The sequence below is a fragment of the Halictus rubicundus genome, chromosome 16 (assembly GCF_050948215.1).
Source record: "Halictus rubicundus isolate RS-2024b chromosome 16, iyHalRubi1_principal, whole genome shotgun sequence".
Lineage (NCBI taxonomy): Eukaryota > Metazoa > Arthropoda > Insecta > Hymenoptera > Halictidae > Halictus > Halictus rubicundus.
Window position 1 is genome coordinate 10518335 of NC_135164.1, and position 14340 is coordinate 10532674.

Consider the following 14340-nt stretch of genomic DNA (forward strand, 5'->3'; position numbering starts at 1 on the left):
AGAGGAAAACCGCTGAAAACCGTCCGCATTCCACCGGTCCGTTAAAAACGAACCGGTTCGAGGGTGTCGCGCGCGAGTCCCCGTAACAGCGATCCATCATCGGAACCGCTCTCGCTCCACATAACGTCGCGTTCCTCTCCGCCTCGGTATGTTAATATGATTCATAAGTGGTCTAAATAGGATGTCGCAAAGTGGGGTCAAACGCGGCGACCCCTAAGTGGCCGGGGCTCTTTCTCCCGATGCACTCTGGGTCATAGAATATATCGAGGAACGATTGAACGTGTCCGCACACCGAGCGCATTTTTCTTTTTTCTTTTTCTTTTTCTTTTCTCTTTAATCATTTTTTCCAGCGGGGAGATCTCTCGATGCGCGAGCAAATATTTGGCAACGAGCATCAGCAGGATTAGCACGGGGACGCGAGTCGCCTGACGAATCTCGCGGCTGAATTACGCGTCGTGCAAATAACACATTTATCGGCCGGACGACGATAAGCTATCGCGAAACATTCGATGCCTTACCCAAATGTCTGGACGCGAGGCACGCGTTTTGCAAGTTAGCTCCGTTTCATAGTCGTCGCGATACCAAACCGTTTCATAGTCGTTGCGAGAGACCCACGCTCCTCGAGTCCGCTCGGACTCGAACGACCTTGGTTTATAGTTAATTATCGCGACTGCGAAAAGTCTCTCGCTTATAATAGATATACATGGTCGCAATTCTCGAAAAAATTGACCAAGTTTCTGGCAGCTCAACGTTATCGGCGCTCTAGTCGCTTAATAGCTCATTCCGGCGCTTATCAGCATTTTTGCAGGCTGTATCTGAGCGTATCAACGGTATAACGCTAGAAAAATGTAATAAATCGACTATTACGTGGCGATAAGAACCGTTCCATGAGCACGAAGAAGCGTTTCCTCGCGAAAAACCGAAAATATATCGAGAGAGAGAGAGAGAGAGAGAGAGAGAGAGAGAGAGAGAGAGAGAGAGAGAGAGCACGCGGAGAACCGTTCGGATCCCGTGTAATTTGTTTTTGCGCAAGCCCGACAGTATAATCGGCCGTTGCGTGTACACGACAGGATGCAACGGGTCTTTTGTCTGTAATTAACCGCGTTACAATAGTGTTACAACTATTTAATAATGTATCGAGCGTCGCTGGCCCACGGGAAATGAATGAAGAATTGAATTACAAAGTAGCTGGTGTAGTTCGCGTCCCGCCAAGGCGTCGCCGATTAGCGAAACAATATCGCAACGATTGCGACGGACACGGCGCAGAAAAACCTGCGAACGAGTGTTCGTTAACGTTCTAATGGCCCGTTAATTGGCTCGCCTGGTCTCGGCCAGTCGAAACCATCCGAGCAAGGTCGACGCACAGCGATTTTCTTTTCGGCCAAATTGAATTAGCCACATCGAGGGAATCGAATGATTTTGATCTCGATAAAGCAACCACCCGCCTTCTGCCAACGTCGTATCTAATCGTCCCTGTCATCCGAGTTAGCCCGTGGCCGGCGGCGTCGATACAAAGTTCGACATTTCTTTCAGTTCTCTAAAAGGTACACGATTCGTCGGCGAACAAATGAACGTCACGGTACCGTGCGTTTTCGCGTTATCGATACACGGATGACGGACTTCTAGCTCCACATTCCCGAAGAGATAGTTCCGCGTAACTGTAATCGGCGATCTCGATGCGAAAATTGGAGGACAGCTGCGCGCACAGACATCGAATCTGTTTTTGGGTATTTGGATCGAGTGTCCGGAAAAGGGGGAGACCGAACAGGCTGTTCGAGGGATTGGTCAAGCCTGTGCAATTAAAAAACGATCGTAGCTGATCTATTTAAGCTGTGGAAGCTCAAAGAGCTGATTTCTGGAAGACATCTACAACTTCGCGAGAAACGTGTAAATCGACCTTGCCGTTCGGTTACGGATGACTCATTGCTACTGCTGGAACAACTCCAAACTACATAAACGTGTATATCGATTAATTCCTGCATGAATTACAGTCAACGATCGGTTGCGCCACACCTGACTATCTCGTTAGCGAGCCGTGTGAAAAACGCTATCGATATTCCAACGAAACATCTCGAATCGATTAAACGCATCCCGATTAAAAATCGAAACGAACACGATATCGATCAAAAGAGGAAGACTTACCCTTCTTCAGCACTTTCTGCTTGAGTTCCTGGTCTCTCTTGACCCCGTTACTTTCACTCGCTATAAAACTCTCGCTCGTCTTCGACTTCATTGTCCCCGCCGATCGCTGTTGCGCCGTTGCGTAACACTCTGACACGGTCGTAAAATCGACTACACCTCCTTCCCTTTCTCCTGAACGATAAGATAGCAGATGCTATCCGGATAAGGAGCCACGTCGAGAGGTTTAAAATCCGATGGATGGCGCGGGACTCGTTCGATTCGGTACACCAGTGTCGCGGGTTCTTTTCTCGGGCGACCGAGCGCGGATACGATATATATCATCGGCTCGAGCGCCGATCGCAGACTGACGGAGAGTACACACGGCCCCATCGAGAAATCGGCGAGGCGAGGCGAGGCGAGGCGAGGCGAGGCGAGGCGCGGCGCGGCGCTGCGAGGGGATTCCTGCCACGGCTTTCGATTGTCAAGTCGCGAGCAACTGGCTCTCCTCTGACGTTTACTTTTCACGGCCGTTGTCAGCGTGATCGCGCTCAGAGATTCTGCCTCTGCCGGCGACAGCTACCTGACAGCTGCTGTCGATCGGCCTCGTCCGACAATTATTGTTTACCCCGAGGTCCAGGAAAAAATCCACGAAATACCTCCTGCAACGTTCCTCGGCGTCGGTTCTTCCTACAAAAACTCGGGCTCTTTCTCTCAGTCTCCGAGCCTCGGCATTTTTTCATTCCTTAGCCCTTACCTCGCAACCTCAACAACCTCAACAACCTCAACAACCGAAATGCGTGTACGACATTACACGAGCTAGTCAGCCATGCAATTAACGTTTCTTTCATGAAAATAGGCGTTGAAACGATGACCAACTTGGGAACAATTCGCTACACGATTTCGCTGCAGCTCTGAAAGAATCGGCTAGCGTAACACACGTCCATCTTCCATCTTTTAAAAGAGAACATTTTATTTACTACATATATCGGTCGATTCTTTCATTGCTGTTTTCGTCACTTTCCCATAAGGTCGCGCGACTCGAAAGACAGCGGCTCTTCGAGAACAGCGGAGGCTATTAGCCCGGCGCGCCGATTGGCCAACGGTCTCGTGATCGTGTGCACGATGGGAGCAGAGTACGCGGCGCTAAGGGGGTCACGAAACTCGACGCTACGGAGTAAACACCGTGCAAGAATCGAAGCGAGAAAAATCGGGAAGATAAAGTTTCGCCTGGATTGCCTTCGGGACAGTGGCGGCACGCGAGAACTTTTCGAGTGGCCGGTTGCGCAAATAAAGTCTTTGATTCCTAGGTATTTCACGGCGGCGTCTACACACTCCTGTAACGCATACCAGCGCTATCTGAAAGAAGATAAGGCCCCGATGGTGTTGGATTCCTCCTTCTCGATGCACGTAGATCTCGTAACTGTACGCGGTGGAGCGCAGCGCGACGACCATATTCTGTGTTTATGTTTACGTTACATGAAACTGAACAGGCCCAGTCGGTGACCGAACAAGTTGCGTGGTACACGAGGCTTTCAGCAACTTTTACGTCCTTTGCCTTGCGTTTCGCGAGGACTTTGCCTCTTCAGGGTAAAACTACCCCTTAGAAGTAAAACCTTGCGTAACCAAGCGGGTGGTACCCATTTACGCGATTTCTTTCAATAATTCTTTCCTCTACCGTTCTCTTAAGAGTACTGCGACAAAATTCGATCCAGCATTGTTGGTCGCGGGCTCGCCGAGGCGTGATCACGGGAACACTGCGCAACCGAAACCGAGAACCGAGAAAGTTACGGCCAAAGTCGAACTTTCTGAATCAGCCCCGGAATTCCTTTGACGTTAACGAGCTAACGGTTCGCGATCCACCATGCTGCACGGTGCGGCGCGGCGCGGCGCGGCGTCACGCGAAAATTGAAATTTATCCAACCTCCCGAAGTCTCTGTGTTTGGTTCTCGACCCCGAGACGTCGTCTTATCACCGCGGAATTTCAGTCGGTCTCCGCGTACGTGACTATAGGTCGACGGTCTTCTCACATTACGCGTTAGTTAACCGATAACGGATTGCACGGAGTACATAGCTGTTCCCGTGAATCGCACCGATGTGACGTCGATTCATCAAGACTCGGCAAGTGTGTTTTCGTGTTCCCGGTTATCTCATTCGATTGCCTCGTTGTCTCTTCGGACCTAAGCGATGCCACCGCCGCCGCCACCGTGCCGTTGCTAAAGAGATAATTAGTCTTACGTGCGAGCCGTTATCACGGGATATTCAAAGGAGAAGGGGCAGAAGAATGGATCGAATGAACGCGATGCAACATCTACGGCCGCACCGAAATAGCCTGGAGGAATATCGCGCAACTAAATATACCTGATTAGAAACAGCTTGCGTTTCATTCGACGCGCCTTCTACCACGTTCTTCCGCTGCACGATCGTTGCCATAACAGTGGTCCAGTGGCGAAACCCCGTTTTTCCATTTAAACGTACCCTTCTTCCCGCTCTTCGTAACATTGTCGGATCTTTATTCCGACACTAACCCTAACCCCAAGCATTAAAATTTCCAGTATAATATCGGACAACGGAATTTATTTATCATTTCAATAATCCGCAGTGTAGTCATCGAAGACTCTCCGAGCACTCTTCGATAAAACAAGCAGAAGCAACAACTTGTTTGCGTAAGAAAACAGCCAACTGCTAGATTATTTATGCTTGTAATGCTCCAGGCTCGATCGACTTCTCTTTATCGAACCCGTTATCCTACTCGCAATTAGCCGATAGCTTATCTCCGGCCACGAAAACCACACCCGATTCGAGAGTTTCGCGATCCTCTACCTCGAATCTCGACCAACGTCTTGCTGGACAGAGAACACGAAGATTGCGTAAGACATCAATCCGTTTAGCCATTGCGGTGCCCGATGGCCGCAATCCTTCCGGCGCTCTCATTTTGTCGCTTTCAACTTGTCCGATAAGTACGTTTGTTGTTAGCTCGTTCGCAGAAAATTCGTGTGGGCTTCTTTTGAGCAGCCGGCGGAATCGATGGAAGCTAATTGGACACGTAGTTGGCCGGGTCTGGGTCTCCGGATTGGGGCACCCTCGTGTCTTCCGGTGTTTGTCTGGAGATTTCATTTCTCTTCTCCTTTGATCCCCTGCTTTTTAGACTAGGAGCAGAGTAATCTCGAGGTTTAGCTTTTTATCCAATTTCGAACGGCTTTCGAGTCATTCGAACGTAATCGTATCTGCTGATCAGATAATGAGCAGAGGTTCCCCCCGCATTTCGCGAGTTACGCAACCGGGGAGTTATATTACATCCACTACGAAGACTTCCTAGCAGGACCTCCACACCAACCGGTGACCCGAATACAGTAGGTAAGCGAAATATCGATTCGCGGATAATCTGGCGAAAGGACACTGGATTCGAGTCCGTGTCCTCCGCCTCTGCAAAAGGCTATCAGTTTAGAACCTTCTTGGTTTGTCCTTTCGGAGCTCCACGGATCGTTAAACGCGTACAACATTTCCTCGTGTTCCACTTTTTAAGAGGTTCCAATTTCTACGCTCGTTGAAACCATTAAAAAAAAACCCATGATAATCGATGCAACTGATTTTACAGTGGAGACATCAGAACGAAATTCAGTAGAATTTAAATGCATACGTATCCGGTGCACTTACTGCCTTCAATTTCAAGCGGTAAAAACATCGAACAAACTAACATACTAAGAATGATAATAAATTTCTATTTCGCTCGAGTTTCAGTAAAAAAACGGCGATACATACATACTACAATGTGTGCCATCCAATGTTAAAACAAAGTAACTTGCAAGAGATTTTTCGATCATTGGGGCACCGAAAGGACTTTTCACCGCTTTTGAGAGCTAACCACCGCGCAGGGTGCATCGTTTGTGCGACGAACGCGTGCGCTAAAGTGCGTTCCGGGCTAATTGGCGCAAGATTTCCTAGGCAGGGTTCGTCTTCTCGTTAACGAGCAGAAAGGCTTTGCAGAAAGGCTGCACCAGAGTCCCGGTGCATATCGCCGCACGAGATTTTCCCTTCTGGTTAGCAGCGCAGCGTGAATCGAACTCGAGCGAGCGAGCGAGCGAGCGAGCGGGGGGGGGGGGTGGTGGCGGCATATCGATCTGCAGCGGTTGCAGTTTCGCTGAAAGGCGGCAATGGAGTAGACGACGACACTCGGAGGGCGAGACCCTTGTGCCAAATGTATGTCAATATACAAGGGACGCGACACAGAAAATCAATAGCATTCGTCGATCGGTGAATTATTTAGAACGCAGTCGAAACGCACCCTCGCCGACCCGACTAAACACGGTTCGCGATTCCGAGAACCAACCAACGACGTATTGCACCGTACTAAATCGCTCGCGCTCCACTTTCGACTGCCGCAACAATCATTTTAATAGTCGCGCGAAAGACCGTCAAATTTGATCCACTAAGATATAATACATGCACACGTTTTCGTGCAAAGAGAAACTCGAAATCGTGTCGGAAAATTAACGAATCTCTAAAAAAGGTTTAGGGTTTGGATCGTTTTTCGAATACGTTCCCGTAGGAATTTTTCATCGTTTCAGAGCTTAAATTAAAGCTGGAAATGTGAACTTTAAGGTGGTATATTGCTTTTGAAAATTTCTATACAAACATCTACGAAAAAAGAATAGTAAGAATAGCTTTGCGATTCCTTCTCCCTTATCGGTGAAAAATGAATGGGTTGATCGGTCGATCAGGCGAAAAATTCGAGTGCACCGTCAGAATTTCCTGTGTCACAGATAACAGGGCAATCATACTCGAGAAAAGTCAATATCTGGAGTTAATGGACGCGCGTGGGCCGGGAAACAAGGGACGGTTCATTAATCGTGTCACGGTGTTAATCGTATTTGCGGACGAATCGAGCATATCTGTGGCGATCGACGCACGGTACGTATACATATTCGCGAAACCGGGGTGCGATCGAACGCAGTTTCTCCTTGCGAGAGAAGGAGTCCCCTGTGCCGGGGACCGGTAGGATAATCTTCATGGCAGGATGCGGCTCTTACGTCGCCGCTCCTCGCAACGCTGCGTGCGTATTGAAGCGCGCACTCGACGCATCGTGCAAGGCACGGTGGTTGCGTGGGTAGAACGCATAATTGCACGAGCAAATTTACGAGCGTGGCGTACGCGGATACCGTCCTGCGACTGCTGGATGATGCACGCAACAGACGCGTTCGGACATTGCCGATATTTCATACGATTAGAATATTCTGTCGCTCCATCGACGATAGCTAATTTCTGCGGTTCTACCGTGAATTTCGATTAGGTAGACCGCTGGTCGAAGTTGCTGGTGTAAATTGGCATCTGCAACACGCGAGTTTCACAAATATGTAATTATCCGTGAAATCTTCCGACCGACCGGTAATGCAATTATAATTTCTTCTAAATAAAATTTATCGAGGGTCGGTGATTGCACCAACAACCAAGAGAATCGAGAATCAAATCCAGAAAAAAAAATACTAATCTTTTATACGCGATTTTCAATGCTGAAAATGGAGATAATATTCTACAATTGTTGCGGACAATTTTTATTTTGCATAAAAATCCGCAGTCTATCAATGTCTGCGCGTAACAGATTTTTCTGACTAGAACCAAGAAAATCCTGAAGGTGGCGACTCGGGTAATAATGGAATATGCAGTGGAATGGAAATTCTGCTATGTTTGTTATAAATAAAATTCTACCAGGGTTACTCATCGCAACATGCTCGGAAATCTCGCTCTGCTTGGAAAACTACAAAAACCTTGTGACCTAAAGAAAAGAAGATCAAAGTGCATCGAGGCAGTCTTGCGACTCGATGCAACGGTTCGATATAATACTGAGACTATTAAGCTTAAATCGGCTTGCAAAATACAGCTACGTATTTAGCGCAATTAAAAAGATCGAGCGGATCTCGGAGGGGATAATTTCATCCCGTTTATTATAAATAAAATTCATCTGGGGCTGCTGGCCAGCAGCAAGCTTGCCAACCTCGTCTACTTCGAAATCTACAGATGACCTAAAGAAAAGCGCATGGGGATAGCGGTTTGCAACTGTTCGATGGAAAAACCGTGATCCCAGAACGAAATCAAAGCGAGGAAAAGCGGGTATTTAACACAGAAGCAGAAAGGAAAAGTGAGTCAAGGAGGTGTATATGCATCGGTTCTCGTGACCAAGCAACACTTCCATACGCTGGAACGTCTCTAAAAAGGTGGAACTCGACGTTCGCATTCTAGCCACGCGGGTCGGGCGTTACGCAACCGGGTATATGACACGAAGAAAAGCCAAGAGGAGGATGCAGTTGCTTCCGTTTTCGCGTTTCGAATCGATGTAACCTGGCCCGTGCGGACATGGGTGTGGGTGTGGGTGCAGGCGTGGGTGGGGAGAAGGAGGAATCCTCGGCAGGTTTTTCCTTGCGGGTTGCGCCGGCTCGTCAAAGGTGGCAGGCCTAGGCCTAGGCAGGAAACAGATCGAACAATCCGAGAACCGCTCTCGACAGAATGCAGGTCACGCTCTCGGGCCAGCGCAGCGCAGCGCAACGGGGAAAACAAAATCGAGAGGAAAAACAGCCGGCGCGCGGCGGTACACAGACGTATAAACTATAAACGTGTGTCCGGCTCGGGCTAGGAAACGTCAAACCGATGGATCCGTCTATTTATAGAGGCCCCGGAGTGAGTTTACCGGGCTACGATCTTCGCGGAAAACATTCGGCGCGTGCTGGTTGCACACGAGGGAACTGAACGGGACACACACGAACACACACGGGCGCTGGCGTCCCGTGAAAATCGGGCGGAAACCGCGCACGACATCAGGGGCGTACCCCACGCACGCCCACATGCGTGTCGCCGGACACACCGACACACGCTCTCTCACACTTTTCGATTCTTCGACGAGGATGAGAAAGCACACGGGCCACGCGAACGCCCGCGCGCACGCACACCTATACGATCGCTGAGACGGCCAGCGAAGCCACCGATAGAGCTGGAGGAGGAGGAGGAGGAGGAGGAGGAGGAGAGAGAGAGAGAGAGAGAGAGAGAGAGAGAGAGAGAGAAAGAAAGAGAACGAAATGGAAAAGCTAGCCGGCATTCGCCACTCGGTTTCCGCCTTTTACTCACCCATCTTTGCGGCCGTGTGCCAGCTACGCTGCTTCCCGTTCACGATTCGTCGCAGACGATGAGTTACACGATCATATTACAGCACTAGACACGAGTTAAAACGGCACGCGCGCACGGTTTCACTTAAGAAATCACGGGGAACGCAAGAGACCTTCTCACCACCGAACGCTCGACGTCCGACCGACATTGTAGTGGCGAGCGAGCGCCGACGCGCGCATGCGCGGCCCAAGGGCCAACGCCATGCATAGCATCCCGCACGCCCTGTACCCTTTTTCAAAACAATTTGGCAATAACGATCGTAATTATCGTTTATCACCCCACAAATTAACCCCCCTGACAATTTAACGTTCTATTCTGTCGTTCTGTACTATGTTTTACACAGTATAATCAGTTTTAGATTAATTCCCTTGTTCGCCGAAGATGGCGCCATAAGCGGCACCCGAACGAGACGGCCCTGGTCATTAGTTGTGCGAACAGGGAAGCAGAGAGCTTTAAGTTTCTGTGAGTTTGTGAATTAATTACTTCCCAGGCTATGTAATAATGATTTTTTGTAAATTGCTGGGTTTGAACTGTGAGAAGAAGCAAGAATAAAAGTAGGAAGTCGTGGGAAATCGTAATACACCCGATATCGTTGACGCCAGGCTGTCGTCCCCAGCCGCACGGATTTAATGGGCTAAATATCCGCTGCATAGTTAATTTACAACTTTTGTTCATTGTTCTGTACAATAATTATTGTGCTGTATAAAATGTGCTGGATAATTAAAAATCGGCTTGTTCAGGTGCGATATAAAGTTACGAAAGATTGTAGAGCATCGAGTGTCTATTGAGGTTTGTAAAATTAAAATATGGCGGCGCATTTTGAATATCGCATACAAATGTCAGAATAGAGTATTCTCTTCTAGTGAATAGTTTCGTGGCTTGAATATTAGGGGCATTAGGGTCTCATTACAGTCTCTGTAGCATTACCAGTAGAGCATTATGTAATATTTGTTATTTACGGTGAGATTCAGGGATTGAATAAGCTTCGAATTGGCGCCCAATGTAGCGCGGGAAAGTTGTGCATTCCTCGTAGTGGCGAAACGCCCAAACTTGTAGTCGATTAATGTTCAGGATTCTGCCACTGGGTGGTGCCACGTACATCCTCCAGCAAAATCTGCAAACAGCGCCATTACCTCGTAGTGGCAAAACGCCCAAGCTTGTAGCCGATTAATGTTTAGGATTCTGCCACTGGGTGGCGCCACGTACATCTTCCGGCAAATCTGCGAACAGCGCCATTAACTCGTAGTGGCAAAACGCCCAAACTTGTAGTCGATTAATGTTCAGGATTCTGCCACTGGGTGGTGCCACGTACATCTTCCGGCAAAATCTGCTAACAGCGCCATTACCACGTAGTGGCAAGACGCCCAAGCTTGTAGCCGACTAGTTTTCGGGTTTCCACCGCCAGGTGGCTCTGGCGGCACCAATGTCGGTTAATGTACCTGAATATATCTAGGAGGCATATTGTCTGTTATTTATTATCAGTACTATGTTCACTTTATGTATGTCCGCTGATAGGCCAGTTCTGGCCTAATGCGTAATAAATAAAAAAAAAAAAAAGAAAAAATATTCGCTCGGTAACGTTTGGCTAACAGTTTGAGTGTTTTGCCGCTACGGTTTAGTGGCGCTATTTACAGATTTTCAAGAGCAGATGATTCCTGCCGTCTATTGCAGGTTCTGTTCCAGACTAAAAAGATGATGTAGCAAAAGTGTGGACACTAAACATCGGATCTGAGCACTCTCATTTCATCTCTGTATCTACTAAGTATATGTATGTGTGCGTCAGGAACGTACTTTTTAGAAGGCACTAAATGCTTTTCCATATTTTCACGAATATTTTGTTCTTTATAAGAGTATAAGTAGGGGATAAGGTAAAAAGAGCAACTAATTGTGAGGAGAAAGTAACATACCGTATACATGCGAGTAAAGATAAATAAGAAAATAAGCAATTTTACTGAATGCGACAAATAAAGAAGAGGCCTGGTTTTCAACTCAAGTGCAGCGGTTCTGTTATCGCGATTAGTTGGAGTTTGAGCTGGTCTACATATAATACTGCCACATGAATCTACAAGAAGAATACAAGTAGAAAAAAAAACAAGTTTATTCTAAATTGATCAGTTTCCTTATGCACATATACATACCTTATATTTAAACAGTGATTACAACAGGTGTGACGCTCCATAGTAGAATGACGCTATTAAAGAACATAAGGAATGTAAGTCACTAAACCTTCAACTGTTTATAAATGATCGATTTAACAACGAAACAGTCACTTTCATTATGAAATAGTCACTGTAAAACAGATTACATAACGATTTTGGTTTTTTAGTATAATTCATAATAATGCTAATTATTTATCAGTTTTATAGTAAAATGTAACATTACTTTTGTAAAAACTTTGTTATCGTTTGTGAATATTTTCTTGCAGATACGACTAATTTGTCTGCGATCGTATATTTCCAAGGCAAAATTAAACGATGTAGTCGTAGTTGGTGCAGTTAGAACACCTATGGGGTCGTTCCTTGGAGGTTTATCGAGCATATCTGCACCAAAACTCGGAGCTGTTGCTATACAAGTGAGGATTAATATTAACAATCGCAATTACAACATATAATAATGATTAAACATTTATTAGGCTGCGGTCGAACGTGCTGGACTCTCTAAAGAAGAAATTAAGGAAGTATACATGGGAAATGTTTGTCAAGCTTCTTTAGGTCAAGCACCAGCTAGACAAGCTACATTGTTCGCAGGTTTCAGTTTTGCTGTGCTATTTTCTTTGCATCTTATTGGTTACAGTTGGTAATGAAAATAATGTAAGTACTGTTAAAATAGGTCTTCCTAAATCGACTGTATGCACAACGATTAATAAAGTGTGCGCGAGCGGTATGAAAAGCATTATGCTTGCATCTCAGTCTTTACAGTGTGGACATCAAGAGATCGTTGTTGCCGGTGGCATGGAGTCGATGTCGAATGTACCATTTTATCTTGCACGGGGAGAAACTAGATACGGCGGCATGAAACTTGAAGTACGACAAATAATTTGAAATGTATATTTGTAATAGTATACATTATTTAATTAGTCTGATCGATGTTATTTTATATTCGTGTATTTATTTGACAGGATGGTATCGTATTCGACGGTTTAACCGACGTTTACAATAAATTTTCTATGGGCAATTGCGCTGAAAATACTGCTAAGAAATTCAACATTACACGTGCAGAACAGGACGAATATGCTATCGGCAGTTACAAACGCAGCGCAGCAGCTTACAAGAATAAAATATTTCAGTCCGAACTCGTTCCAGTGAACGTACCGCAAAGAAAAGGCAAACCGGACATAGTATTTGCAGAAGATGAAGAATACAAAAGAGTCGATTTTGTCAAGTTTCCCAAACTGAGTACAGTTTTTCAGGTATAATTTGGAAATCTAATGACAAGCGAATAATTGGATAGCAACTTGATTTTCTTTCGATGATTCTCTTAATTTATCATAGAAAGAAAATGGCACTGTAACCGCTGGAAATGCATCGACTCTAAACGATGGTGCAGCTGCATTGGTATTAACTACCGCAAGCATTGCTGAAAAAATGAATCTGAAACCTTTAGCACGAGTTGTCGCGTTCGAAGATGCTGCAACTGATCCTATTGATTTTCCCATTGCACCGGCGTTCGCGATCCCTAAGGTAAGCTCTCTGAAATGTATACGTATACGTATACGTATATATGTAATATTATGTGTACGTATAATGGTATCGTGGAATTTTCGAGGAATTTATTTTCGTTAAACCAGATGTATATTTATATGTAGTTGTTAGCAAACGCAGGAATCGATAAAAATGACATAGCTCTTTGGGAAATTAACGAGGCATTCAGCACAGTTGTGATTGCAAATCAAAAAATGCTTGATCTTGATCCCAGCAAGGTGAACATTCACGGTGGCGCCGTATCTCTTGGTCACCCTATCGGGTAGGTATATATTTCATTCGAAACCTACACATACATGAAAGAAATCTATCGAGCGTGTCTGTCTACTAAACAATTTTAGAATGTCTGGAGCCCGGATTGTGGTGCATTTGGTGCATACTTTAAAACCCGGGCAGAAGGGTGTTGCGTCGATTTGTAACGGAGGTGGTGGCGCCTCTTCGATTTTAATCGAAAAGTTGTAAGTCTTTCGTCGACTCGATAAGTTTTCTTTTGCTTTTTTATACTACAGGAGAAAAGCTACGCGCTAGCCTGTCACGTTCGAATAATATCCACGTAACGAAATTTGTCTAAGAACAAGAACGAATAAGCTTTACGATCAATTTAAATGAGGAACGATTACTATCACGCATTTTAAAAACGATCAGATATCATATTGGCTGTGATACACGATTCGACTGATATTAGCTCTTAGCCATAGCCACTAGGTACATAATAGTTTTATATCGAACTAATTGCGAACAAGATATTTTTTTACCGTGCACGAAAATGTGTAATTTAATTGTTGATTATGTTTAAGAACATTGTCTTTTTATATCAGATTTTTACGAAAAATAAAGCATATCATGTATAAGGAAGAAAGCACGAGAGTTTCTTTGATAGAATAAAGGTTTTTCTCTTTGGTTCTATAGGTGTCATCCGATATCTTCTCCACCCACTCTAACATTGTACACGAAAAATCCGTGTCCACTTTGCGATGTTTTAAAGAATGAATTGCGAGCAAATTTTTCCGATCGTTATCGATTGCAAGAAGTTGACATTACAGCAACAGGAAACGAACGATTTCTTAAACTCTACAAACACGACATTCCAGTTCTTTTTTTGGAGGGTCAGTTCCTTTGCAAGCATCGTTTAAACTCGGAACTGTTAGAAAGGAAGTTGAACGATTTGATATCGTGAATTAATAACTGATTTTTGTATTTTCCTCCTATATAGAGTGAATAAATAAAAAGAATCAATTGTTTGTACATACACCGATTAATCGTGTCACGAATTTACTTGTATTCCGTTGGATACACGGAACTGGTAAAGTAGATCCTCTATTAACAACAATGAGAATAAAAGAAAGATCGAGCAGTACGGTGTTCA

The 14340-nt window shown here is 45.6% G+C and overlaps 2 protein-coding genes across 18 annotated transcripts in view; one reads left to right on the forward strand and one right to left on the reverse strand.

The window, feature by feature from the left end:
* The window catches only part of Unc-115a (actin binding LIM protein Uncoordinated 115a), a 34734-nt gene extending 25307 nt beyond the window's left edge, over window positions 1-9427 (reverse strand). For 14 of the 15 annotated variants that reach the window (XR_013083613.1, XR_013083612.1, XM_076802145.1 and 11 more), the window contains exon 1: window positions 2143-2485. Coding sequence is in view for 13 of the 15 variants with exons in the window: in XM_076802145.1 (XP_076658260.1) it covers window positions 2143-2233 (91 nt within the window). In the remaining 2 variants the exon portion in view is untranslated. Of the gene's footprint in view, window positions 1-2142; window positions 2486-9234 lie in introns of those variants that run through there. The other variant, XM_076802138.1, reaches the window with a different exon arrangement.
* A 1607-nt stretch (window positions 9428-11034) lies between these two features.
* Acat1 (Acetyl-CoA acetyltransferase 1) lies at window positions 11035-14226 on the forward strand. 3 transcript variants are annotated; one of them, XM_076801817.1, is made up of 10 exons: window positions 11035-11352; window positions 11427-11485; window positions 11699-11845; window positions 11906-12020; window positions 12103-12296; window positions 12392-12682; window positions 12765-12953; window positions 13079-13236; window positions 13316-13432; window positions 13884-14226. In XM_076801817.1, coding segments are annotated over exons 1-10 (1539 nt in total). In that variant the 5' UTR covers window positions 11035-11351; the 3' UTR covers window positions 14152-14226. The 3 variants fall into 3 exon arrangements, with proteins under 3 accessions (XP_076657932.1, XP_076657933.1, XP_076657934.1); XM_076801818.1 differs by having other exon boundaries at window positions 11035-11485; XM_076801819.1 differs by lacking the exon at window positions 13884-14226 and having other exon boundaries at window positions 11037-11352; window positions 13316-13455.
* Window positions 14227-14340: the final 114 nt, after the last annotated feature.

Coding starts and splice junctions, on each gene's coding strand:
- Acat1 (XM_076801817.1), top strand. Junction 11,486..11,698: donor TATTAAAGAACATAAGGAAT/GTAAGTCACTAA, acceptor ATTTTCTTGCAG/ATACGACTAATTTGTCTGCG. Junction 12,297..12,391: donor ACGGCGGCATGAAACTTGAA/GTACGACAAATA, acceptor TTTATTTGACAG/GATGGTATCGTATTCGACGG.